Here is a 27,603-nt window from a genome sequence, read left to right as displayed (position 1 = left end):
GCAAGACCTCAAAAAAAAAAAAAAAAGAGAAGTAATAAAAGAGTAGAAAAAAGAAAAATCAAAGAAACAATACAACAAGATTCAATATTTTTGAAACCCAATACCCTCCAAAGTCCAAATCCAACCAAAATTCTCTCAAGAAAATTCAAAACCCATCTCTCAAATCCTTTAATCTTCAATACCCATATCATAAATTTTGTCAAAATTGAATCTTTTCTTCTTTTTCCACCATTTTCCCACTGTTTTTTAACTTCCTTTTGGTCATAATCATGATAGGTGTCTTGTTAGGACCATTAAAAATCTGTTCTTTTCCATATTGGTCCTTGTAAGAAGTCTTGAATTCAAAGTTTTCTGTAAAATATATAGCTGATTTCTTGTTAAAAATTCCTTTTTTTTTTTGATTTCTCTGTTTGTATCATCTTGTTTTTGTTTTTTCTGAAGTTGGGTGTTTTTTCAGTTCTTGATTCCCTGTTTATCAGATTACTGCAAATTTAAGTTATGGGGATTCAGAAAGACAGAGTGAAATTTAATGTTGGTGGTAGAATTTTCGAAACTACAGCAACAACCTTAGCTAATGCTGGTCGGAATTCTCTATTTGGAGCTATGTTTGATGATGAATGGAACTTGAATTCTGATGCCACAATCATTGAACATTTCATTGATAGGAACCCTAATTGTTTCTCAGTCCTTCTTGATTTGCTTAGAACAGGGGAGCTTTATTTACCTCAAAATCTTCCTGAAAAGTTGTTGTATAGGGAGGCTTTGTTTTATGGTCTTTTAGATCATGTCAGGTCAGCTAAATGGGGTCCATTTGATGGAAACAGGCTCCGTCTGGCCCGTTCAGTAACGGGCCAGGCTCCTGGTGATGGAACTGCCATCCGGGCTGGCCCGGATGGTGGGTGTTGTGTAGCTCATGGTAGTATGGTTCATGTGTATGATTGGATGATGGAGGAGCATCCTCCTATTAATCTTGATTATCAAAGGGTGAATGATGCTGGTTGGATTGATTCTGAGAGTATTGTGTTGAGTGCTTGTGAAAGATTAGGTAAAGGAGATGGGGGAATGGGGTTGTTTAGTGCATCAACTGGGGAGCTAAGGTATAAATTTAATGTCAAACATGAAAATCAAGTCAAGAGTTATACTGCTGGCGCGCTTAGTTTTAGTTCAGATTATAAGTTGTTTTCTAGTTGTAAAGGTAGAAGTAATGAGTATGGTATTGGTGTATGGGATCAAGTAACTGGGAAACAGATTGATTTTTTCTACGAACCGCCCGGTTGGTCACTTGGTGATGCTGATAAGTTACAATGGCTACATGGTACAAACTGTTTGTTAGTTGCTACTTTGTTTCCACGGAAGGATAATTGTTACATTAGTTTGTTGGATTTTAGGGATAAAAGTATGGTTTGGTCATGGTCTGATATTGGCACGCCTATAACTGACGAGAGGAGAGTTAGGGACGCGATAGCAATGGAGGAAACGAGTTCAATATGTGTCGTGAACGAGTATGAAGATTTGGGGTTCATGGATTTGAGGAGGAATGCTGGAAGTGTAAGGTGGAGTTCAAGAAGCAGGCTGATGAAGGGGAAAATGCCAGATGAGCCATGTTATCCTAAACTGGCATTGCATGAGGGGCAGTTGTTCTCATCGATGAACGACTGCATCTCTGTGTTCTGTGGCCCTGATTGGGTACTTACATCAAGGCTTCGACGAAGCTATGGTGGTTCCATTTGTGATTTCTCTATTGGTGGTGACCGTCTTTTCGCTCTTCATAGCGAGGAAAATGTGTTTGATATATGGGAGACATCACCTCCACCAATTATATGATTTTTATGTAGTTTAGAAGGGGTTTAAGTGAGTGATTTTGTTATCTTTTTCTTCAGATTGTTAAAGAGTGACTAATGTAGATGTTTTTAGGATTAGAGAAACTGAATAGAATCAGTGTTTGTAATACTTTGTAGATTTTTGGAGTTTGAGTATACATATGAAAAACTGACATGTTAAAGTTAAAAGGAAAATGATTGCTTAGCAATCAATATATTTCAAATTTTACCTTTGCCTTGCTTCTAATAGATGCATTCTTAATATCTAAGTACATCATTGGTACTAGACTAAATCAAGATTCGCATCGGAAGGTTAAGTTGGTACTAAAAAAAGACTCGAAGTCGAAACATCTGATTAAGGATAAAACAGTGATCGCTCTATTGGACCACCTTTACTACAACTCTAGTAGATTCATTGGACCACCTAATGATAAAGCAAGTACTAACAAGTCTCTTTTGAACAAACCCCATACAACAACTTTTCTTTTGACCTAAGCTTTAACAAAGATTATTCCTCTTTATGTAGTTGTACAATCCAATGTAACTAAAAGTTCCCGAGTGACAATAAGTATTTTTTCATTCTTAACTAGAGATCTCGAGTTCAAATTCCTAGGTATGAAGTCATCTTTGTTAAAAAGCATTTCATCCCCCACTCCAACCCCTTAATGTGGGATTTACCGATACGAATCTTGATTGACTCAATACAAATATCAAACACCATGTAAAAATCGAAAAAAGAAGAAGTTGAAGGGGTGAGGGTTGGATGGTAGATACCATTTGCATGTGAGCAGTTGTAACTACCCAGCAGTCTCCAGATTATTTATTAGAGAAAAAGGAGGTAAAGTTTTGCTTTATTTTTCCATTTCAGTAAGGTATTCCATTTCCTTCAAAATTGTTTTTTAAGGTCGAGTCCAGATCAGCTCGTACACATCTCAACAATTACCTGCTACATCCCACTAGCACACTAACAATTATTTGCTACATCACACTAGCACACTAGCGATTATCTGCTACATCCCACAAGCACACTGGTACCAAGTGACTTATCCAGATGGAAACGATTTAACATTTTTTGTTACTACCAAGAACTGAATCGTAATCTCTCAAGATTTTATTCAGTTAATCGACCAGTAGGCCACACCCCTGAGTGCTAGGTGCATTGTTTTCATCTTTTGCAGTCAAAACAGAATAGTTGGCAACTGTAAAAATCAACATACTCATAGTATATGATATCAACAAAAACAAATGCTTACTCTTGTCTTTTAGACTGCCATTCATAAAATCTGGAGCCAGCAGTATTAGTTTAATGACACCACTAATCACTTCATTATAATTAATAATAATATTCATCGAATGGCGCGACGCCTAATAACAGGACAAAATTTCAAAATTATCATAATGCAGATCATTAAAATAAGTTCAAACTTCTGTAATTGGGAGCAAATCCCCAGTTAAGAAACCCCACAAACAACATAAAAATATATGCACCCTTTTGACTTTCGCCGGCATATTTCAAAGTTTCAAAAACAACCCAGAAAAAGACATTATCTCAAAACAAAGATCATTAAACAAAGCAACTACAACAACATATACCCCGTGGATAGGATATACGCAGATCCTACCTACCCTCTACCTTTTGGGGGGAGAGAGGTTGTTTTCGATAAACAAAGCAACAAGTGTAACCAAAACTATGATTCCACCTGTTCAAAACAATACTTTAATGTAAGTGCATCAGGTTTTACAATCTGTTATCATGTGGTTTCAAATTTCAAATGCAAAATGACAATGGACAGATGAGTAATGAAGGTAAATTACTGTCAACCATCTACATTTACATGTGTAAAACAAGATTTGAGGATACTGGCATAACATAAGTCTTGGCAGATTATATTGAGTCGACTGTAGGTTGAAGATCATAACGAGGCTTTGGTATTTAATAAGCAACATGTTATTCATGGATACTTCTAAAAAAAGAAGACAAATCGCAAGAAAGTTAAATTATTGTATACTACACTAACACTACCAAGAAACTTTTTGAGAAGATATTTCTCTCTTTAATGTGTTAAATCAAGTCTTACAATATTTGTGAGAACTTGACATTTGGGAAAGGATATCTTCCCAGAAGAATGAAGCAAGTGAAAATTGACCTTTTGAGGTGCACGCTAATCAAGCGTAGTCAGGCATTACTTTTTTAAGGAATGTGATTGGCTTGGCTTCTTCGGGGACAATTTCATCAAATGGAACATAATTCCGCTCCTTATCATAGACATGACATACTGTCAGTATTGTCTTCATTAGACGCCAGTTCCATGAAGCCTCGTTAAGGTACTGTTAGGTGTCAAGAACAAAACACAATGTTGTCAATAGCAATGGAAGACAATTTTGGAGATCAAGATGAAGTTTTTCTAATCATTTTTTTCCTCACTCCTGCGTTTTCTGTTTCCCCCACCAATCAGAAAAAATGATACCCCCATTCAAATATCATCAAAAAGAAATGAACAGTATCAGAGAAAATGTCAAGTCACGATACCTTTCCCCAGTTCTCTTGGAGAGATTGATGAGCTGCCCGTAAATTATAACTTGGTATTCTGGGGGATATGTGGTGGGGAATATGAACATTGATATCATGACAAAGAACCTCAATCCTGTCGAAAAGATAGAGCAAAGATCAGAAAATTAAAATATGAGACAAAAAAATGAATACTTGTCTAGTCTTTTTTTTTTTTTTGGAAAATTACTTGTCTAGTCTTTTTACTTCTATTACTCCGGTAATTTGTCCTTCTATGGTGTCCTCTTCCATCTCTGGCTAAAAGGGAATTGCCAAGGTTGCCACAAACAATGGAATAGCCAACCCAGGATCACAAAAACGGAAAGACTTGATCATAATCTAATAGATAATACAAATCCATCTTTCTTCCAGGATATGAATCGTGGAAACGGAGATGTGGGCAGGTGTGCCTGACTCTTCACTTTTGATGCCACGCCCGTGCCAGGTTCTCCAAAAATACACTACTTTTGGAGTATCTGACACACACCCGTTGACATTGTTGAAGAGTCCAAGCAGAAATTCCTACTTCTGTTCTTCATGAAATTTCAATTAAGATCACTTTGAAAAATTAAGATTTCCATAAATATAATTCTTGTGATCAATTTTCATTTCTCCACTTTCTGAAACAGATATAGTGGGTCAGCTTTAATAGTTTAATTCATACTCCCTCCATTTCAATTTATCTGCCTTAGTTTGACCGTGCACGGAGTTAAAGAAAATAAAGAAGATTATAGAATCTTGTGGTCTTAAGCTAAAGATATGTATAACGTACCAAAATGTCCTTTAATATTGTGATCTTAAACATGCTGCGTAAGATGTTGAAATAAATAGTAGCCAAATTATGAAAGATGCATTCTTTTTTAAACAGACTAAAACGGAAAGTAAAGACAAATAAATTGAAATCAAGGGAGAACAAGATTAGCCAACAACTTCACGAAAGAGGATAAGAGAGATCAATTACCAACTAGGATAGTCACAGTGAACTGTGCCATTCAGCTGGGCCTGAGCAGCATTCCACTCATCAGAAGTTTTGAAGGGTATGTGGGGAGCCGTATGATGAACCATCGTAAAAGTACTCATCTGATCATTTGCATAGAATAAAAACTTATTAGTACAGGAAGTTTTCTATAGCAAAATTTCAAGAACGAGGTACCAAGAGTTAATCACAGGAAATTGTTGTTACCCAAAAATGATAACCCAACCATGGCATTAACCAGAACTTGATCCATCCAATAATCCCTGTTTTCCAGATTATCAGTGGCCAGCCGATTGCCATAAAAGCGAAGACGCAACCCAAACTTATTTTCACTCTGTCAATTTCATTTGGTCTGAACTTACTCAAATTGAAATGACAGAGCCACCTAAATCAAGATCCAAAATAGTAGATAAGAATCAAGAAGTTATGGAAAAAAAAAGGCCATACAAATTAGAAAATATGACTATTTTCACAGCAAAATGATTATTTATAATGGCATACCAGTGAGCTACAGACATCCAAGGTCGAATAGGGCCGTAACCTAATATTATTGCCTTCCTCAGAGCAGGGACTGAATCGAACTCCTCCTTCCAAACAGGCTGCCAAGCTGTGTCTTCGTGCAACCTGGAATAGAGAAAAGTGAAAGTTACAGTTTTTACATATCGATGGATAATGAGTATAAAGTGTCGCAGTCTAATATACTAAACAATTGCAAGGGAGGCTTCATTGATGGAATAAGATTTCTTCAAGTGGTTACTTTTTTAATTATCATTACTCGAAAGAGATGGCATACTACATTAATATACAAGCTGCGACGGCAACTACATTTTTACTGGTTTTGGACATAAAGAGCAAATTTGAACATCGACCAAAAGCTGACTTCCTTAATTAAAATGGATCTCGTTTTCCTATATAGGCAAGCCATTAAAGGAACAAGGCAAAATTAAATCTAAACACAATGTCAAATTCCTGTCTAACCAGTGGAATTAGCCTTGAAATTTCTAGTTGAACAGTTAAATATAGTAGATTAGGTCGTTGACATTTCACAGGTCATGCCAAAAACAAAGATGTAATTAACTTGAAGCAAAATAAATGGACAAGGGTCATTTGACTAACATGTTTGTTTTTGCGTGATGCCGATCATGCTTGAACCTCCATGGCTCATAGGGATATATCAATGGCAAAAAGGCTAGTGTTCCAACAATATCTTCCAATAATTTGTTCTTTGAGAAGGATTTGTGAGCGCAATCATGTCCTATTACAAAAAACTTCACAAATAAAACCAAACAAAGAAATCGACTTTGAGTTTTCTGGTTAAGAAAAGGATATAAATAATAAATAAATGAGGTAATAAACAGGCTAAATTTCGATTTGGAGATGGGCCCAAAAAAGTTAAGTAAGTTGATCTGTGCTGTCTTTAACATGATTTCCTTTCCCTGCTGCATTAGAGATCACATAAAAATAGAAATAACAGCAAGAAAAAATAAAATAAATACCAGAAAAAAAAAGAAATACAGGACTCACCCCTGTAACTGCTGTTCCTGTCCAAGCCCAGGCCAGGGGAAGTAGATACCATGGAGCTTTGGCAATCATGAAGAGCCCCAGTGTGTATGAAGTTACTGAGATCAAAACTGACTTCAATGCCTTCCCATCGTCAATCTCGAATACCTAGCGCAGTAAAACACAATCTTAAAATCAAAGTTGAACCATGGATAGCAAGTTACTGACCAATGGAAACAAAATATTATTTCTATTTTGGTCACTATATGAGTCCATTTTTGTCCTTCATTGTAACAATGGAGACTGACTTGAAGACATTTCACAAAAGGGACTGGATACTCATTTTTGTAGTTCTTTATACAAACAGTACATCTCATTCGGAAGAAGTGTGACTGTGTGAGTAACTAATGTACCAATGTCATTTACCAGATTCTAAAGGAAATAGATTTTCAAAAACCTTTGTCAAAGGAAATAATAATACCTTCTTTGGTAGTGACTCAGTAATATCTCTCATTGTAACGTTATCAGGTAGTGGTTCTCCAATTTGTCTAAAACCATATTTTTCACTTAATCGATTCCTTTCCTCTGCTGAGTCTAAGGGTGCAGGTGCTATCGGAACGGCAACAGCTTGTATAACATTTTTCTTTCTCGAGTAAATTAAGCAGCCTTTCTGTTTCGAGCTTATCTGAGGTAGACTTTCCCACTTTAAACAACATGTTCCTGTTTATATATTCAAACAAAAGATTTCACAAAGCTGGTAAGACACAATGCAAATCCAATCCAAAACATCAAAGAGATTCAGCTATTGTTACAGTTTTCAGCTTAGTTATCAAGCTTGGCCAAACACTGTGCAATGCATACTAATCTTAGTATTCACATCTTAAATGCAAAATTGCTTTAAAGCTCTCCAGGAATATCACGGTGAACCAATATATCAATATGAATATGTTTGTTAATAATTAACATTAGCATTTGTCTGATAATACTGTTGCGTCTTATTCCGTTTCACTAAACAATAATTTAGTTAAGACATTTATCACAAAAGAGAAAGTCGAGAGATTTTTAGATTAGAAAATGGTCTTTAGTTTAGCAGCTCAATTTTCTTGGAATAATATGCGCATGATCCAAAATTCGCGAGGAATGACTAATTCCAAGTTACTTTAAGCTATTCCAAATTTTGTATCCAAAATTCAGGGAGAAACAAAAAGAACAACAATTCAAGAAAGGAAAATTTATACAGATGAAAATCCATTTAATTTAGCCACTAATTTTCAGTAATCTACACAACTAAACCTTCACAGAAGTAACATGCAATTACCATTCATAGAAGCTACATTTAAGTGTTCTATTAACAATCAAGAAATTTCACCTTCAATACAAGAACGGAAAAGGGACAAAAATGGCCTTGAAATATTGTATATAGAACAAAATTGCCCTCCATTTGGCTGTAGGTCCAAAAATGTCCCTGAACTATTATAAGTTGAGCAAACATGCCTTTGCGGTGGAAAACTGGCTCAATTGTGCGCCTATCATGTTAATCGAAACCTGTATCCCCTTTTAAACTTTTATATCTTTGCTAAAGACATTAAAATAAGTGGCATTACTTAATTATAGTTTCTTTCATTCTTTTGTCCAAAATAATTGTTGCCCTGTGTTTAAAGTAATAGATTTTGAGTTTCTTCATAGGCGCTTTTCTTGGCTAAAGCCCACACTTTAATCGTGCTTTGCACTAAACACTTCATCAGACTTTGACATTTTTCGCTTTTGAATACTCTGAGCCACTAATTTTCAGTAATTTACACAGCTAAATACTCACAGAATTAACCAGCAAATTATCATTCAAAAAGCTACATTTAGGTGTCCTCAACTCAAGAAACAGAAAAGCAAAATCAACGATAAACCCCCACCACCACAACAACTACAACACACTGACACACACAATTAACTCAGTTCAAGCAAAGATGCAGATAAAACCTACATGTCCAGCTACTAATTTTCAGTAATCAATTACATAGCCAAATCCTTACAGAACTAATCTGCAATTTACCAGTCAAAGAAGCTACTTTTAGGTGTTACATAATCAAGAACACAAAAACTAGACCCCCACCAACCTAACACACACACACACACAAAAAAAAAATCAACCTTGTTCAAGCAACAATGCAGTACACAACAAAAGGCTAGCAATTTTTCTGTACAGACCTGAAGAAGCAATTTGCCCAATTCTAGTGCTATGAACTAGTCCTTTCTTGGAAGCCTATACATTAGAAACCAAAAAACAACAACATAAGCTTACAACCAAAATTCATCAATACAAGAATGGTGGAAGCAACAAAAAAAAAGGGATTTTACCAAGACCAGGAAACCAGAGTCTGCAACACTGCAAGCCATTATAGAGAGAAATTTGCAGAACAAGAGCTTACAAAGAAACAACACCCCACTTAGATTTTATGGTTCTTTACCCTTCTCTTCTCACCCTTCACCTCTTCTTTAACCAATAAAAATTAGTTCTTTAATGTAAAAATTGATTCTTTATCATAAAAATTGGTTCTTTATTGAAGATAAAGGGTGAAAGGAGGAGAAAGGCCCAAAAAAAACTTATTTGCCGAAATAAGGGCCTATGGGGGGTTAAGCAATTCACATGGGGCTATATATAGCACTTCGAATTTGAGGTATATAACACATCAACAATGGCTATTTGGACCAAATGTGGATAGAAATTTGTGTTGGGATTTTGAGGGACCCCTTTGAGCTATACTAGCATACTTTTTGTGGTCAATTTGTCATTTGTCAATTTCTTTGGTTCATTAGAGTTCACGAATTTAATCGTTATTAAAATTGGAATTTTCATTATTACGTAACAATAAATTTAAAGATGTGACACAAATTTTGTATTAAACAGTTGAACAGGTAAGAATCATCCAAACAAGTTGTTAATGTTTAATTGCTTCAAAATTAACTTTGTGTTAGACAAAAGTTGAAAATCAAGATCTAGATTTACAAACTTCAAACATACGAGTCGGGAGTTGGCTTGTCAAAGCTCAACTTCATACCTATAAGCTATAAGTATAAATTAATTTATTACTTAGTATAATTCACTCTTCATACATTTAAGCTTGATAATTCCTAACTCTAGATCTATATATCTAAAGAATGAACTACCAATGTAAGTTTAGACCTAAATGAGTAAAGTTGAAATTAGTACAGGTTTAAAATTAGCATACTCTAGCCTCGTATTGATATTTAATCGCAAAGATGCAAAAAAATACTATGCGTTTGACACAAATTTTAATCGTTAATGGTATCTTGGTTGAAGTAAACGTTACTATTAGAATTGTGATTCACTATGAAGCCATTCGACAGATTAATTAAAATCATTTCATCTTTAGTAAGAAACTCACAAGTTTAAAACTTGAAAATATAAAATCTATTGTTAAGATATAAATTCACTTACACTGTTACACAATATATAATCACACTCTTTATGTATAGCTTTGAAGAGCGTTTATATTGCTTGTAGTGCGCATGTTGAAAACGAGTCTTTGACTATCTTTGATTAAGCAATTGCTACATTTCTCGAACAATCATAATTTACATAGCTTTTCTATCTCCTTTTTTTTTAAATAAATCTCAAACCGTTAGTTTTTACTTTTTAATTTTCTAAATACATAAATTTACATAGCATGAATTTAAATTTATTAATTAAGTAAATCTCAAATTAAATATCTTAAAAAATAATAATCATGATTTAAACACTTTTCATGTGCTCAACACATGTATAAAAAGTTTTCCACCATTAAAACTATGAAATCATAAAGTCCATTAATGTTAGGTTCTTTATTTGTGGTCTTGTGGACGGTGTACAAGTGACCCATTGATAAAAGTGTCACTGTACAACTAACGGCTCATGTCAATTAGTTTTAATGGATTTCGATAATTATTGGTCGGAATATAAAAAATGTCTTAATCTCGAATTAACAAAATATTGAATTTTGAGTTTTAAAATAAAATGTTATAATATTATTTACTTACATTTACGATATATAACTTAACTTTTATCATAAACTTTACTTTAATTCTTCTTTTGTATATAGTAATTGTGTATCACACTCCCTTCTTGGTAAAAATGACGTTTATTTCAAATTAATAAAAACATCACATATATTATGTGTTTACACCTAAATTAGATTTAGTGTTTAATTTTAATTAATTTAATATATAATTGTATCTTAGTAAATAAGTTAATTATAATGAATTTATATGGTAAAAAGGTCAATATCATTTTTGCAATAGGTAAGAATGAAGTTAAGTTGAAGCATCATAATTCATAGCTAATATTTATAAGTTCCCATATAACTAAGAATTTTAGGAGTACATCTTAAAAAATAAATAAAAATATTAGTTTTTTTTTTCAAAATTTGATTAGTTTTTAATTTCTAAAAATTGATCCAAAGGCCTTAGATTCAAATCTTGGATATGAAAAAAAGTTCACATTAGAAAGAACTTTACTCTTAAATGAATTTTACACGACGTGAATTTAATTTAATTGAATCTCAATATAAATATCGAATATCAAATGAAAAATAAATAAAATCATTTTTGTTTCATTCCTAATTATAAAAAGATGATATTGCAAACATTAGAACTTTACGTGAAGTAATTAAAAAAAGATTGTACTTCCTTTAATCGATATGCAAGCACATGAAAAGCTCATTAGGAAAGGAAACTAGAAAGAAATGACAATTTTGTGTACATTTCCTACCATAACAAGTCTTACGAGGTATGATCGAGTGATTAATAAAGTTCGAAGAAAATTATGAGAGAAGTATATATTATTAATTCTTACGGTATTAATGTTATTATTGTATTAGTGATTTTTGTATATAGTTGCTTTTAAATCATGTAATTTTATTTCATAAAAATTTAATTTAATATCAATTGAATGAAACATTACTCGTCACCATCCGATATAAATTTATATGCAAACAAAATTGTTTCACATCGATTTACAAGGAAACAAATGTTAAAAGAGTACGTATCGAATTTGATAGTGGTTCTTTCCTCATAAAGTATGCTTTATTTTGGAATTATTTTATATTGATTTGTTTAATTTATTATATTGAAAATAACGTGCATTGATACAGTCTTAAAATGAAATTGTTTACTTGTAAAAAATGCCTAGTATCTAATTATTATTGATAAAAATAAAAAATAAAATATAAAATTAAACTCTAAGTCTAGAACTTTATCAATAAATGATATAAATATAATTATTTAATTCTCAATATGTTATCGGTTAATCTAAAAAAAATCTCAAACCATTAAGAATTATGATAAAAAAAATGAAAATCATTATCGAAAATGTTAAACGAATAACTATTATCGAAAATTTAATAACTTTTTCGATTCAAGTAATCTGTTTTGAACAACCTTAATAAAAAATACTATAAATTATATTATTTTTTATTTTTTTCATATCAAGATAGCAAATATATACTTTTAAATATTTAATTATAAATAATTTTCAAAAAAGAAATTATGACAACTAAAAAGAAACGTGAATTTTTTTTTTTCCCTAGGAAGGGTAGTTTCCCATTAAATGACAAAATTTTCAATATGAGATATATATTGAAGTAACATATAAATAAAATAAAATTTCCTTTTCGAAAGTCTACGTTGCCTTGCTTAAATGCCTTCCACGTCGTCGTTTTTCTTACAAAAATCCATTCTTTTTCTTCTTCTTCTTCTTCCTCTTTATTCGTTAAGCGATCTCTCAAAGCTTCAACAAAAATTCTCCATTTTCAAAATATATATATATAGATATATATATGTATATTGTATAGATACACATATATTGTATATATGAATAAATATATTTGTATGTATAGATAGTTTTTTTTTTTTTGAAATTTGAAAGGAAGAAGGTGTTTTTTTTTTTTTTTGAATTATTAAGCGGAAATGGCACTGTTACGGAAATTGTTCTATAGGAAACCACCTGATGGACTGTTAGAGATCTGCGAGAGAGTTTATGGTATGTTTCTGTTTTTTTAAATTAATGGAGGTTTTGTAATTGTGGATTTTTGTTGTTTTTATTTGAGATCGAGCTGGAGTAAATAGAAAAGTTTTGATTTTTTTGAGTTTTTTTTTCTTTTTGGTATATACTTTATGTTTCAATGTGTGAAATATGTAATTATAATGGGGAAATGGAAACGTGAAGAAGTGATTATTCTATGTATTTAAGAGGGTGGTTTAGTGGTTAAAGAAGTGGGTTGAGCAATATGAGGTCTCAGCTGCAGAGACAAAAATATTTACTTTTAGTCTATTTTTAGCGTTGGTGGATAGAGTCACATGGTACATATTGTTGGTGGGAGTCGACTAGTATCACGTAGAAGGGCACCATGGTTATCATGGTGGTAAGTGGTAGGTGGTAGGTATTCCGTATAATTAGTTGAGGTGCGCTTAAGTTTTGTCCACCTGGTACATGTTGCTGAAAGAAGGTGGCACGTATGACGTAGAGTTAGTTGAGGTGTGCACGAGTTGGCTCGGGCACCATGTTTATCATGGTGGGAGATGGTAGGTATTCCATGGAATTAGTTAAAGTGGGTATAAAATTTATCCACCTTGTACATGTTGTTGGTGGGAGGTGGCACATATATCGTAGAGTTGTTTGAGGTGTGCACGAGTTGGCTCGGGCACCATGTTTATCTTGGTGGGAGGTGACAGGTATCCCATGAAATTAGTCAAAGTGCGCACAAGTTTTGTCCACGTGGTACATGCTGGTGGTCGGAGATAGCAGGTTTGCTATCGAGTTAATCAAGGTGCGCACAAGTTGGCTCGGGCACCATAGTTATCATGGTGGGAGGTGACAAGTATCGCTGGAATTATTCAAAGTGTGTGCAAGTTAACCTGGGTGTCACGGTAACACAAAAAAGAAGAAGTGATTATTCTCTGTTAAGACATAGAAAATTGAAAAAAAGAAATCATTTTTGTTGCTACTTTGAGGCCAGTGGAGATATATTTCCTTGTTCGGATTCGGAAAGGAGCTTTATTATTATTGAAATTGAAGAGGAATGTATTTAGGCCTTCAATACAAATTAAGACTAGACTTTAGCTACTTTTGGATAATTTGAAGTACATATTTTGAACTGTATGCCAGCTGGCCCTCAGTGATTTCTTGATTATAAGAAAATATCGTAATATGGTATGTTAAGTTGGAATTGTGAGCGGAAGCAAAATGCAAGTTATTTGCAATGAAGAAACTGCCATACAAACTGCCTAGCTGAGCTGCGCCGAGTCGAGGCATAAGCTGCTTAATGGGCAGAGGATTCAGCTTGTCTTTTTCACGCAAAATACTCTAGTGTAATACTTGGGAATAGTATAATTAAAAGCCTGCTTGTGCTTTGTTTAGTATATTTAATGAAATTTCTTAGTTTCTGCCACCAACTTAATCTAAAATAGTGCTTTTTCAAAGTATGGGTCATTTAGCTCGAAGGTTGGTTGTGCTAGACTCTAATGCATAATGGCAGCACAAATGTTCAATTGGACTATTATAAATGAATAAGGCCTTCAATATTATAAATGTATTTAGGCCTGAAGTGGAAGACTCAGGCACTTAAGAGGCAGAGGATTGAACTGATTCTTTAGGCTAAGACATGTTCTCTATTAGGGTTAGATGAAAGGAAAACCATGTCACCCGGCAGAAAAGGTTAGCTTTGCAGCAGTTGTGAGTTGAACATTTTTGATCAGTCATACTTCGATGTGTAGAACAAAAAGGCAAAAATACTTGAGGAAGTGATGCTTTAGATAATCTTCAATCAGTAGTTTTTTCAATTTTATCAAGTTTTGAGTACATGTAAATTAGGTAACTTACTCTTACGTGGCCCAGAAAAAGGTGGTAGGAATGGAGAAAATGCTGAATCTAATAAAGACAACAACTCAAAAATGTGATGTTATTCAATCAATGCCTTTAAAACTAAAAGGGACACTGTCAAGAAACACCTTGGCATGCTTCCTTGAAGTGTTTCAATCAGTACTCTGACAATAGAATCCAAATTTCCTCTCTTTGAAAACGGACAAAAAACACGGAACAGTAATGTGGCAGAGAAAATGCTTCTCACTGTTAATTTCTTTTTCAAAATATTTATGTTTAGAGTTCGACATATTGCAGGAGGCCGAGATTATTACAGCTTAGTCATGTCATCTCTGTTTATCAACACAAAAGTATTTTGTGACTTGAAAATGTTAATGCCTGGTGGTACAACAGTTTTGCTAATAATTTCTTCTGTTTTTTAAATGTAGTATTTGATTGCTGTTTCACCACTGATGTTTGGGAGGAAGAAAATTACAAAGGCTATGCAGGAGGCGTGATTAGTCAACTTCGGGATCATTACCCTGACGCATCAATATTAGTTTTTAATTTTCGTGAGGGTGTGTCGCAGAGCCTGATGGCAAATATTCTGTCTGAGTATGATCTGACAATAATGGACTACCCTCGGCACTATGAGGGTTGTCCCTTGCTTTCAATGGAGGTGATGCACCATTTTCTAAGATCCGGTGAAAGTTGGCTCTCACTTGGGCAACAAAATGTGCTTTTAATGCACTGTGAACGGGGTGGTTGGCCAGTTTTGGCATTTATGTTGGCTGCATTATTGATATACAGGAAACATTACACTGGAGAGCAGAAGACCTTAGACATGATTTATAAGCAGGCTCCTCGTGAGCTTTTGTACTTGCTGCAGCCACTAAATCCAATTCCTTCTCAGCTAAGATACTTACAGTATGTAGCCAGGAGGAATGTGAACATGCAGTGGCCCCCATTGGATAGAGCACTCACATTGGATTGCATCATTATTAGGGCTATACCTAATTTTGATGGCGAGGGTGGTTGCCGGCCAATATTTCGTATCTATGGACAGGACCCTTTTCTAGTTTCTGATCGAGCGCCAAAAATTTTGTTCTCAACTCCAAAGAGGAATAAAGTCGTCAGGCATTACAAGCAGGTAATATGTTTTTTTCCTCTACTAAAATCATGTGTTACTTCCAAAGTGCACAACAAAAGCTTTTTTTTAAAAGGAGAAACAAATTGTTTGCTAGTGAGATTCAAACACACGAGCACTAGCTCATTCAAGGGGTCCGAAACTCATTAAGGGGTCTGAAACCATTGGGCTACAACAACCTATTTTGGCAAGGCTGTCCAAAATACATTATCTAATCACTTTGTGTGTCATTTTACTTGTATATACGGTATTTTTTCCTGACGAAACCCTGAAATGCACGTGGCTCCGCCCCTGCTTGTTTCTAGGACTGACATATAGCCTTAACAGATTCATTTATCGTTGAAAAAACACTTATGAATAGTGTCTCGAAATAGACCAAGGAACATATGGGGAACTTTTTTTATGATAGTACAACTTATGGTATTTCAATGAGATCAATATGTTTAACTTAGAGTGGATCAACTACCTAATGTTTAATTTTCTACAGTTCTCTCGCTTCTTTCATCTTCCCAAAGAAGCAATTTTACGATTTTTCCTCCTCTATGACCTTGTTAATTCGTCAAGTGGTGGTCCTTTGTTGGGATTGAGATGTTTGATTTAGAGTGAATTGGACTATTTAACAAGTTGTTCTACTTGAACCTTATGACATTTTGTTCTAATGCCATTATTCTTATGATTTTGCTCAAGTGGAGTTCAGTTGATAGGTTGTTAATTTCACATGCTTGAAAATGCATGTACCTGTTATATCTTGGTCTTTGTCCCTCGCCCCATCTTTCCCATTCTTGTTATGCATGCCCTCTTAGGACCCAACTGACTAGTATTGATTCAACATTCCTTATAATATTTCAGGCCGAATGTGAATTGGTTAAGATTGATATCAACTGCCATATTCAAGGCGATGTTGTTTTGGAATGTATTTGCTTGCACGATGATTTGGAGCGGGAACAGATGATGTTTAGGACCATGTTTAACACAGCTTTTATTAGGTCAAACATTTTGATTCTTAATCGTGATGAACTTGACACTTTATGGGATGCTAAAGATCAATTTCCAAAAGATTTCAGAGCAGAGGTATTATTGTTAGTATAAAATGCATTTTTTTTGTTGATACTCTCCAGCTAGAAGCATGTTGTAATTTATGAAAGTTGTGCTCTGGATGAAGGTTCTTTTCTCAGAGATGGACACTGCTGCTTCTGTTCTTCCTGTAGATTTGTCCTGTTTTGAGGAGAAGGACGGCCTACCAGTGGAGGCATTTGCCAAAGTTCAGGAAATCTTTAGCTCTGTGGATTGGATAAGTCCAAATGCTGGTGCTGCTCGTAATGTGCTCCAACAAATAACCACGTCAGGTTTAATTCAGGAAAATTTGGAATCCGTTCCTCCCCTGTCTACAGACACTAGCTTGCTCCTCGATCAAGTGAATTTGGAGACTCCTGGAGAGAGGAAGGGACCTGCACCAGTGGACAATGATGCAAAGGGCTCATCACCATTTATATTGGAGCAGCAGTCTATGTCATCCATCAAATCATCCTCCAAAGTACAACAAAGTGACCAACAGAAAGCTGAAGCTCAATTTGTTGGGACCAAAAGTGAGATGAAGGTGTCAAAACTGCAGCCGTCAATTCCTCTTTCAAAACCTTCTCCTGCTGACCTTAGTACAGAATCTAGTGCGTCTTCTGTGTCATCACAACCGTCCCTGTACATTCTTCCAACGTCGGAACATCCCCCACTTGTAAAGAAGTTGGATCCTCATGTACAAGAATATGGTAAGCTGAATGACCTTCCTTCCTTACCTGAGATCAGGACTCCACCCTTTAAGACCAGCATTCCAACTTCACCTTCATCCTCATCCATACCTGGGAAGGATCAGGGTATTGGTATTGGACTAGTTCTATCTCCTACACCAGTGACACCAGCACCGCTCACTCCTCCTATGAAGGATAAATTAGTCACTGGAACTGTACCTTATGCATCTCCTGCTACTCCACCCAAAACCCAAGGTCCTCCAATTGCATCCTTGAAGGATGAAAAACCTACTTCGTCTCAACCTGTACCTTATGCATCTCCTGCTACTCCACCCAAAACCCAAGGTCCTCCAATTGCATCCTTGAAGGATGAAAAACCTACTTTGTCTCAACCTGATACATATCTGCTTCCTCTTGCAGCACAGAAGCCAGATCATAAAGGAGAACCTGCTTCATCTCCTCATCTTACTGGGTTGTCTCTATCTCCATCCCCCTTGGCACCATCACCACACACTCCTCCCGTGAAGGATAAACTAGTCACTGGAACTATATCTTCTGCATCTCAGGCTACTCCACCCAGAACACAATGTTCTCCAATTGTTTCCTTGAAGGATGATAGACCTGCTATGTCTCAATCTGATGCACCTCTACTTCCTCGGACACTGCAGCAGCCAGCTTATGAAGGGGAGTCTACTTCACCTCCTCGGACAGCGCAGCAGCTAGGTGATGAAGCTGCTAAAAAGGAACCTACTCGACCTCTTCATCCTTCTAAAAGTTGTCCTCCATCCCTAGCTCCTCCTAATTCCTCTTCTCCAGCAGCTGCCATTCCCTTTATCAAACCTTTAGAACAACAGTTCGTCCAGAGTAGTAATTTTTCACCACCACCACCGCCACCACCGCCACCACCACCACCTTCACAACATCCAATCCCTCTATTGAACGAGAATGCTGGTTCTGTTGGTGGATCACCTCAATCACCTGCTCCTCCCACCCCACCTTTGAAGGAACATTCAGTTTTCAGAGGGGTGCCATCACTTCCACCACCTCCGCTTCCACCTCCACCTCCTCGAGACTCATACCCATTATCTACACCCCCAGTATTGAGCAAGAATTCTGTCTGTACTAGTGAACCACTTGGACCAGTCCCAACTTTGAAGGAAAGTTCAGCTTTTAGAGATAAGTCACCGCCACTACCACCACCTCCTCCTCCACCTCCATGCCAGTTAAATACAACCCAAATATTGAGCCCAAATTCTGCCTCTATTAGTGAACCGCCTCCACCTCCACCTCCACCTACTCCACCTTTGAAGGAAAAAGTTGTTCCCCTAACTAGGGAGCCACCACCTCCACCCCTGCCTCCACCTCTTCCTGTGCAATCTATGAAGGAGAACTCCTCGTTCAATGGTGGACCCGCTCCACCTCCACCCCCTCCTTTGCCTGCTTCTCAAGCTTCTAAGCCTGCAAATGTATCTGTAATGCCACCACCTCCTCCGCCTCCTGCGTTGGGTTCTAGACAAAGTGTCCCTTCTGCTCCCCCTCCTCCTGCGTTGGGTTCTCGACAAAGTGTCCCTTCTGCTCCCCCTCCTCCAGTCCCTTCTCTTAAGCCGGATCTAAAAGCAGGTTCTGGTATGATACAGTCAGCATCCAAAGGTAGTAATCTCCCTACTTCTCCATCTCCACCCCCACCTTCTGCTCCTCCACCTGGCTTAAAGGGACGAGGACCATTGTCTCGTACCATGAATTCAAGAAGTCAGTCATCAAAGAAACTGAAGCCTTTGCATTGGTTAAAAATATCTAGAGCAGTCTCAGGAAGCTTGTGGGCCGAGGCTCAAAAATGTAGTGATGCTCCCAAGTAGGTGCTAACTATGAGTGTGAAAGTAGCTATTAGTCAATCTTCTTAAAATTCTTTCCAGATATCACTTCTGATGTCCCCTCCAATTTCTATTTGATAGGGCACCAGAGATTGATATATCAGAGCTTGAATCCCTCTTTTCAGCTGCAGTTCCAACTTCAGGACAAGGCAGTTCAGGAGGGAAAAGGAATTCGGGGACCTCAATGGGGCAGAAGCCGGAGAAAGTGCAACTGGTAATTGCTTATATGACTATATGACATCTGAGGTTCCTTGTAGATTTTCATAAAAAATTTCCCTAAATCATTTTATCTTTATAAAGTCATTTGCAATGTTCCTGGTGCAGAGGTGTTCCATGGTTTGACATAAACCTCAGAATCTTAAATATTATGAACAGTCTAATTCTAACGTACACTTTCTGATCATGGTCTTGTACTTAATTACTTCCTTTAATGCAGCTTGTTCCCCATTCCCTCTTTCTTGACACGATTCTGTGTTTTCACGTGGTTCCTTTTTGGATCAGCTAGTTTTCAGCTTAAAAAATTTTGTTTTCAGAAGGGTTTCTGGAATGAAATTCTTTGGCTGAAATTCCTGAAAACCTGAGTGTGTAAAGAGAGAGGCACAGTGCTGATATGTTGTAGTCATCATTGCTCTCAGTGATCTTTGTTTTTCTTTTTAATGTAATATCACTTGATGTATAGCATGTTTAGATAGGAGGTCGCGCTGATTACTTAGAAATCATACTTAAATTTACATATAAATATTAATTCCAGAATGGACCGTGGTTGGATTGTCAAGAATGTCAAATCTGAAAGCTGTCAAATGTGCATGGTGTTATTCATTCAGAAATCAGAACCGTCCCTTGATTTCTGAATAACATAAAATTAAAGACACTAGGAACAATAGTTTCACTATTGAGGATGCCAAACCTTATGGCAGTTGGTCCTTTTCTTTAAAAGAAAGTTGTTGGAAAAAAGGAACTGCATAAGTCAGTGCACTGTACTGAGGCAGCCATGTAATTGGATTTTAATCTTTATTCACATTCTTTGAATCTAGGGTCAACAGAGATATTATACTCATGATTGAAGTCGGCCCTTTCCCCGACTTTGCGTGAACGCAGGATTGGATGTTTTGTGCACCAGTCTGCCTTTTTGTTTAATTGAGGGTCAGTAAAATATAAGCTATTGCTTTACCTTGTCAAAAATAAATAAATATCAGCTATTGCTGCACCCAAGAGTGTAACCTAGTGGTCGATGAAATTGGGGGAGAACCATGAGGTCTCAGGTTCAAAATTCACACTAGGTGATTTCTTCCAATATTTCTAAGCTTTGGTAGAAAACATCACCTGGTATCTGTGCTTGTGGGAGGTAGCAGATATCCGGTAGTCGAGGTGCGCAAGTTGGCCAGACATCACGTCATAAAGAAATTATTGCTTTTATTCTTAGAATATTTACATTGTTCTGTATTTTAAAAAATCTAATTAATAAATTCTGTCTCTTAGGCCTGTGAATAGGGATCTTTTACAGTTATATAATACCATGGTGGTTGGACAGACAAAATCTTTTACTTCTGCTTCCCGAGTTTGTTTCCACAGATTATCTAAGCTTCTTTGTCACGGATTCACTGAAAACCTATTCATGAGTAACATCTGATAGAATCCATTTCCACCTGATACTCATATAGCTCTGTGGAAGACACTGCCTGTTCTCTCCTCGCATATAGCTGCAGAGAAAAGATGGAAGTGTGGCACTATTTCAGCTCTTTCATGTTCTAAGAGAGCATTTACCTGAACTCTATTTTGGCAGGTTGATCACAGACGAGCTTATAATTGTGAAATCATGCTTTCTAAGGTGAAAATACCACTGCATGAAATGCTGGTAAGCTGTGTACATATACAATTGGCTTTCTTTTTGGATAATATGGTTATTCTAGAATATATATATCTGACATGCAGCTGATTGTACCAATTGTTTGTATTCATCTGTGTCATATATCTTGGGTAATCATATATTCACTCCTGTATACCTGCAGTAGGGTAGTGCTGTAATCACAATGATTCATTTGACATTCAAGTTCAAATAGTTAAAGCATGTTATGTGTCCCATATTTTATAGCTTCCAGTGTTCGATTGATTTTTGTGTTCTTAATAAGCAATTATTCTGAACTGTGTGCCATTGTTCTTAGACTGCTTATCTATATAGTTCACTCCCTTTCTGTTTTCTCACTTTTGTACTAAACTTCCTCTCAGAAATATGAATAACAATCACATTGTAGACCTTGTTAGAGGTTGTTTGCAAGATGTTCAGTTTTCAAATAATGCTTAAATGGGAACTTACTATTGATTTGGACTCTGTCTGCTTAATTGTATCGGTAAAAAACTTATGTCTTTTAGTATCTTAAGACTCTACTTTATTGTATAACCAATGTACATATCCCTGCTGATTTAAGTATAATCTGTTATTTAAAGAAAGCAAAGCCATTCAAGTGTCACCTATCCCGGGACAGGGTGTTTGTACGTGTTGAATCTTGTAATCACAAACTTTAGTCCTGGTTGTGCACTTTCTGCATGCTAGATGTTCTCATTGTTAACATTCTCCACCTCTTCCTGTCATCTCTCTTTGTGATGGTCCGTGGACAATAATCCTGCATATAGTTGAGTTACATTGAAATGTGATTATTTCCAAGAATGATGTACACACGTCCCTACACCCAAACACATCTTTAGATTAATTATATATTAGTGGTAGATGGGTAATTGTTCTCCTTATATGGTTTTGGACAATCCTTACCGCATGAGCTAGCTTTTGGGGTTGAGGTAGGCCCAAGGTTCATGAATATAACGTCAATTGTGTGGATTATTTTCTGTTAAAAGTTGGATTCTGCTTCTAATTGTTAGCTACCACTTTTTAACAATTTCAACAGAGCTCGGTGCTTGCACTGGAAGATTCTGCACTAGATGTGGATCAGGTGGAGAATCTGATCAAGTTTTGCCCAACTAAGGAGGAGATGGAAACTCTTAAGGTGAAAGATCTGATTGAATAGAATTAAGGAAAATTAATAATTAAATGTACATAGGAACACAGTGAATAACCTTGTTTAGTTGCATTTCTGCTTCAGGGTTATAAAGGAGAGAAGGAGAAGTTGGGTCGATGTGAACAGGTTTGTTCATTGTGAACTAACCTTTTTTTCCTTAATTTTGCTTACTAACCCACTTTATCCTTGTATGGAATTGATTGGACCATTTATATAGTAACATCTAATTGTAAGATCTCTTCGCTGTTGCAGTTTATGTTAGAGTTGATGCAAGTACCACGAACAGAGTCCAAGCTGAGAGTTTTTTCGTTTAAGATTCAGTTTGAATCTCAGGTGAGAAGATGGCTGATGCCAACCTCCTCGTCTTATTCTTTTACTGATTGAGCTGCAATATTTCTATGCTAATAGGTTCCACTTTGCCTGGTTCTGCTGCCTTTTTGTTGCACTGGGAATGTTTCGCTTACTGACAGCGTATTTGTTCTCTTTCAATTTCAGGTTTCTGAGCTAAGGAAGAGTCTGAATATTGTAAATTCGGCAGCTGATCAGGCACATTTCTTTTGTTTATTCTTTCCAACTTTAATGCTTTACCACTTTTAGATGAGACAAGAGGTTTCTTTCTTGATGCTGTCCTTGAATATCATCTTCTCTTTGATGTTGTAATCAGATTAAAGGTTCATCAAAATTGAAAAGGATTATGCAAACAATTCTCTCTCTGGGAAATGCTTTGAACCAGGGAACTGCTAGAGGTGGGTAAACATCTCTTTTATTTTCAAGCGTATCTGCTATTGATTTCTTAATTATGGCGTCTTATTTTTCTCTGTGGGAGTGAGTTGAAGTGTTCCCCTACCCAAAAGAAAAGGAGTGACCTGTTTGACAAATGACAAAAGAAATTACACAATCTATGGGGTGTGTGGAATTGAGAAATTAAATGCACATGCAACACTTAAACCTATTAGCTTAGGCCATTCACCTATGCTGGAGCACTTACCACAAAAATAATCAGGTCCAGATCTGTATAGAAGATTAACTGATATTGTTCCTGCTAAGGACCATCTAAACTTGCTTTTTAAAAATCCCTGTAGGGTGGAAACCACAGCCTGCATATCTGTTATTGAATAGGTCTAATTCTTATGGAGATTTACCCAATTACGTTTCATGAAATTTTTCGAAAATTGATCCCACCAAAAGATTTCCAAGTTGAGAACTTCAGCAATAGAAATTTAAACTCTAGATAAGGAAAACATGTCAAATAAATCAACTGGGTATGGCTCAAAGATTTTCTGATGAAATGGTATATCTCTGCAATTGTCATCTCCTTTGGCTTTTCTGGTCTTGAAATTATTGAAAAATCCCTGCTTCATTTAGATGATAAATGCATTTCTTACCAAAAAAGTGATCTTTGAGAAATTATCTTCGACTCATCTAATAATTTCTTGATGATTTCTGTAGGTTCTGCTGTTGGATTCAGGTTAGATAGCCTCCTAAAACTAACAGAGACACGTGCACGGAACAATAAGATGACTCTCATGCATTATCTTTGCAAGGTACAGTCTTTGATCGACACTCTTCTTGATGAAAGCATGATGATATGGTTGACTAATATTTTGGGGCTGGTGTTTTCTATTACACATATATTTCCTCCTATCTTGAACAGAATGCAGGATAAAATTTGTTCACTCCGTCCCCAATTTCTTGGCAGATCTGATCGTCTTCTGAAATAAATGAGTCATAGCATTTCTTAAATAATTTCTGACGCAAAAATCTGTGGTGCTTGTCAGTGATTAGTAATATGCACATTAAGCTAAAGCCAGCTTTCAAGGACATTTGCTCGTTTGGAAGGGATCATCTATGTTGAGCATGAGTTAAATTTTCTCTTATCTGTGACCTGAATTTGCATAATCAGATCAGTTGATTACACCTTCTCATCTCAGGTCCTTTTCAATTGTGTCCCAGGATCATCTGTAAAAGAAATTTGTATTGGCTTTTATCTAGCTAAAAGTGTCTATATCTGAAGTTAGTAAAGACAAGTTATAAACTCAACCCTAACTGGTCAGGTTGATAAAAAGGAATTAGTGTCTGAAGTTCGTTGGATAAATCAGGGATTGTCTCTTACTTGGGTTTCTGAATCTGTATATAAGTTGATTATAAGAAGCTTAGCTGAAAGGAAGAATAGAAGTCTTAATTTTAAAATAAAAAACAAAATAAACAATGACTGATGCACACGAATGGATCTTTTCTCACGACATGAGATCAAATCACAAAACTTGGCTTTTACGTTGTTATCAGCTTCCTTACATTTATCAAATCAATCTATATAATTATCTCTATCCTATAAGTTGCATGGCGCTTGTGGTACTTCCAGATTTCTTATCCTATTGATGTTAAATTATCCTCTAGCACGTAGGCGCTGACCGGTATAAACCTTTTCTTTATAGAGTGTTACCATAACAACTACGTATCTTTATATTCACTATTTTCTCCTCGTTGCGCTGGTATTTTGCTACTTGTAACTTAAGATTTTCACTTGGGAAAATGATTTGAATTTGAGTATACCTTATGTCAGCAACCAGCATATTTTACAAGATGCTTAAAGAAATTCTCTGCCAGGTACTTGCTGACAAATTGCCCGAACTGCTAGATTTTTCTAATGATCTTTCTAGCTTGGAACCGTGCGCAAAGGTAACATTATCTGGTCCAAGTAATTCAAAATTCACTATAGAAATATGACTGACAATGGTCTAATTAAAAATTTTCTGTAGATACAACTGAAATTTCTTGCAGAGGAGATGCAAGCTATTAGCAAAGGACTGGAGAAAGTTGTACAAGAACTGTCCATGTCTGAGAACGACGGAGCTGTGTCTGAGAATTTCCGTAAGGTAAGTCATGACTACAGAATAATGCTGATTTCTGTGTACCGTCAGATTCTGTCTCTTCCTCTTTCTGGGCGACTCTACCCACTCAATCAAAAATGAAAATAAATAAGCGTGATTTTGGCAACCACTGAGAAGCGCCTAAGTAGTGATCACATTAGATGATAGCGCATTTCAAGTATGGGAGTTCTGTTTCTTTTTCACTTCATCTCTTGTCATCCTTAAGCTTGGTTACTTCATTATCCTTTTTGATCATTCTTAATTAAGACGAGGAGGAAAAAAGCACTCATGTATCCTTGTCACTGGAATGGGATTCCTCTTATTAACTTTTTTCTTATTCCTTATTCTTTTTTTTTTTACTTGGGATAGCCGATGGAATCAACAAAGAGATTGAAACATTTTATTTGCACATGTTGTGCTGGTAGAACAAGAGAGATCAGTAAGTAGATTATGAATATTCTCATTGATTAGTATAATTGCCGTTTGCCAGGCTTTGAAGGAGTTTCTCTGTTATGCTGAAGGTGAAGTGAGGTCCTTGGCTCAACTTTATTCTGGTGTGGTAGGTCTTGTTCCTAACAGAATTTTTCGTGGTCATTTGGAGTCTTACGACATTGAGATGCTCCTAACGGTATATTTTTCTTCTTTATTTTCCAACAGGGTAGAAATGTTGACACATTGATTCTATACTTTGGAGAAGATCCAGCTCGTTGCCCATTTGAACAAGGTAATGTTTGATAAGTGATCATCCAATAAAATGTGCTTCAGATTTTCTATGTGCCTTGCCTTTGTGGTAGCGTTTGTTCATATCACTAAATCTTTTGAGTTTACTATTCTACACGGGTACAAATTAAACAAAGCATTTTGTATGATCATTTTCGAAACTAGTAACAAGGCATTTTGTATAATCATATGTGCACAGTTAGACCTGTAGCTATAAATGAGGTGCCCAGCTTGACATCATTCCTCTTTTTCCCCTAGTTATCACAACGTTACTAAACTTCCGAAGGATGTTCAATCAAGCCCTAGAGGAAAACCGGAAGCAGGTGGAGTTTGAGAGAAAGAAAGCAGAGAAGGAAGCAATGGAGAAGCAGAAGATGAGTCATTCGGAGAAAACTTGACACCGTCTGAAACAATGTATTATATGAAAAGAGCATGAGCATGTCTTCATTGAAAACATGAAAGCAACTTTTCTTTGTCATGGCAAAGCTTCATTGAGATTGAAGATTCATGGGGAGCGAGAAATCCGTTATCTGACTGATTTAAAGAACGATGCACATATCTCTGCAGAAAAACTGGATACCGTTGGTTTAGGTTCAATGCCACCCACAGAGTACTTCTATCCTTGTTTATGAGAGGTAATCCCAGAACTGCATGCTGTTGCCGCCTATGTTGCTCAGACTCTAAAAAAACGTGCCCCTGATGCATGTCGGATACTTCAAAACTAATGCTTTTTTGAAGAATAACACGGGTGCAAACAACTTTTTTACGAGTCCGAGCAACATAGTCACTTGCTGCTCCTTTTCTGTTTACTGATCCTTTCTAAAACTCTTTGTTTTTCTTGTTTATTTCATTTCAACTTTCTTGCAGAATCTTAAAGAGTATGCAGATGGAATTACTTTGGGGCGGTAGGCTTATCGTACATATTTTTTTAAGGAGAAAGAATGTAGAAATTCTTTGAGAAGTTTTTTTTTTATTATTTTTTTTTAAAAAAAATGATAACATAGAAATTTGTTGTCCATTTTGTTAAATCTTTCAGTTAGTGTCATTTTTTATTCCCTGTATTATTTCATGGTTATTATCCCAGTTCATTCATAGTTTTGTTGTTGAATTTGCATTTGCTTTAATAACTAAAACAATCATTCCTTCGATTCGTTTCATTTTTACGTGACGTTGTTTAACTCGATAAAAAAAAAATTAGTCAAAATTTGAATTAAATAACTTTTTATGTTTATGTAACAGAGATTTTGCAATATCACGTGCCGTCAACGCACAGCATGTGGAGCAAAGTTCAAAAAGTCACCAAGAAACTAATATATTTTTTTTTAGTGGAAGCAAATAAAATAATAAACTTCTTATATTTAACTTAAAAATTATAAAGCCAAACAGTTCTTCACACTCTTCCAAGTCTCCATTCTATATAATATAAAATAAGAAAATAATTATAATAATAATGGAAGTCTCGAGCCAACAACATAAATAAAGAATGTGTATAAATTTTCTCTCTCAATTATGTTAGTTAAGTAGTATATGTGTGATCTTACCTTTGAAT

At 35.8% G+C, this 27,603-nt stretch overlaps 3 protein-coding genes across 4 annotated transcripts; 2 read left to right on the top strand and 1 right to left on the bottom strand.

Annotated features, from left to right (window-relative positions):
- LOC101265936 (BTB/POZ domain-containing protein At2g24240) lies at positions 1 to 2,044 on the top strand. The gene has a single exon (XM_004242538.5). The coding sequence runs from the start codon at positions 499 to 501 to the stop codon at positions 1,822 to 1,824; it is 1,326 nt and encodes a 441-aa protein (XP_004242586.2). The 5' UTR covers positions 1 to 498; the 3' UTR covers positions 1,825 to 2,044.
- A 1,807-nt stretch (positions 2,045 to 3,851) lies between these two features.
- On the bottom strand, positions 3,852 to 9,484 carry LOC101265653 (omega-6 fatty acid desaturase). The gene is given in 10 exon segments (NM_001330720.1): positions 3,852 to 4,148; positions 4,351 to 4,465; positions 5,330 to 5,448; positions 5,552 to 5,729; positions 5,846 to 5,968; positions 6,461 to 6,612; positions 6,869 to 7,012; positions 7,326 to 7,564; positions 9,047 to 9,101; positions 9,197 to 9,484. Coding segments are annotated over 10 exon segments (1,326 nt in total). The 5' UTR covers positions 9,236 to 9,484; the 3' UTR covers positions 3,852 to 3,986.
- Positions 9,485 to 12,496: 3,012 nt separating this feature from the next.
- Positions 12,497 to 27,200, top strand: LOC101245267 (formin-like protein 18). Of its 2 annotated transcripts, XM_004242935.5 has the most exons (18): positions 12,497 to 12,875; positions 15,143 to 15,843; positions 16,690 to 16,911; positions 17,003 to 19,434; positions 19,535 to 19,667; positions 21,237 to 21,308; positions 22,354 to 22,452; positions 22,549 to 22,590; positions 22,717 to 22,797; positions 22,960 to 23,010; positions 23,129 to 23,210; positions 23,914 to 24,008; positions 25,072 to 25,143; positions 25,224 to 25,340; positions 25,825 to 25,893; positions 25,992 to 26,058; positions 26,313 to 26,689; positions 26,922 to 27,200. In XM_004242935.5, exons 1-17 carry the CDS (start codon positions 12,803 to 12,805, stop codon positions 26,450 to 26,452), a joined length of 4,548 nt encoding a protein of 1,515 aa, XP_004242983.2. In that variant the 5' UTR covers positions 12,497 to 12,802; the 3' UTR covers positions 26,453 to 26,689; positions 26,922 to 27,200. The 2 variants fall into 2 exon arrangements, with proteins under 2 accessions (XP_004242983.2, XP_019070438.2); XM_019214893.3 differs by lacking the exons at positions 25,224 to 25,340; positions 25,825 to 25,893; positions 25,992 to 26,058; positions 26,313 to 26,689; positions 26,922 to 27,200 and having other exon boundaries at positions 12,518 to 12,875; positions 17,003 to 17,603; positions 25,072 to 25,142.
- The last annotated feature ends 403 nt before the right edge of the window (positions 27,201 to 27,603 follow it).

Source organism: Solanum lycopersicum, chromosome 7, assembly GCF_036512215.1.
Source record: "Solanum lycopersicum chromosome 7, SLM_r2.1".
NCBI lineage: Eukaryota > Viridiplantae > Streptophyta > Magnoliopsida > Solanales > Solanaceae > Solanum > Solanum lycopersicum.
Note: the sequence above shows the minus strand (reverse complement) of the source record. Positions and strands in the feature narration are given on the sequence as shown.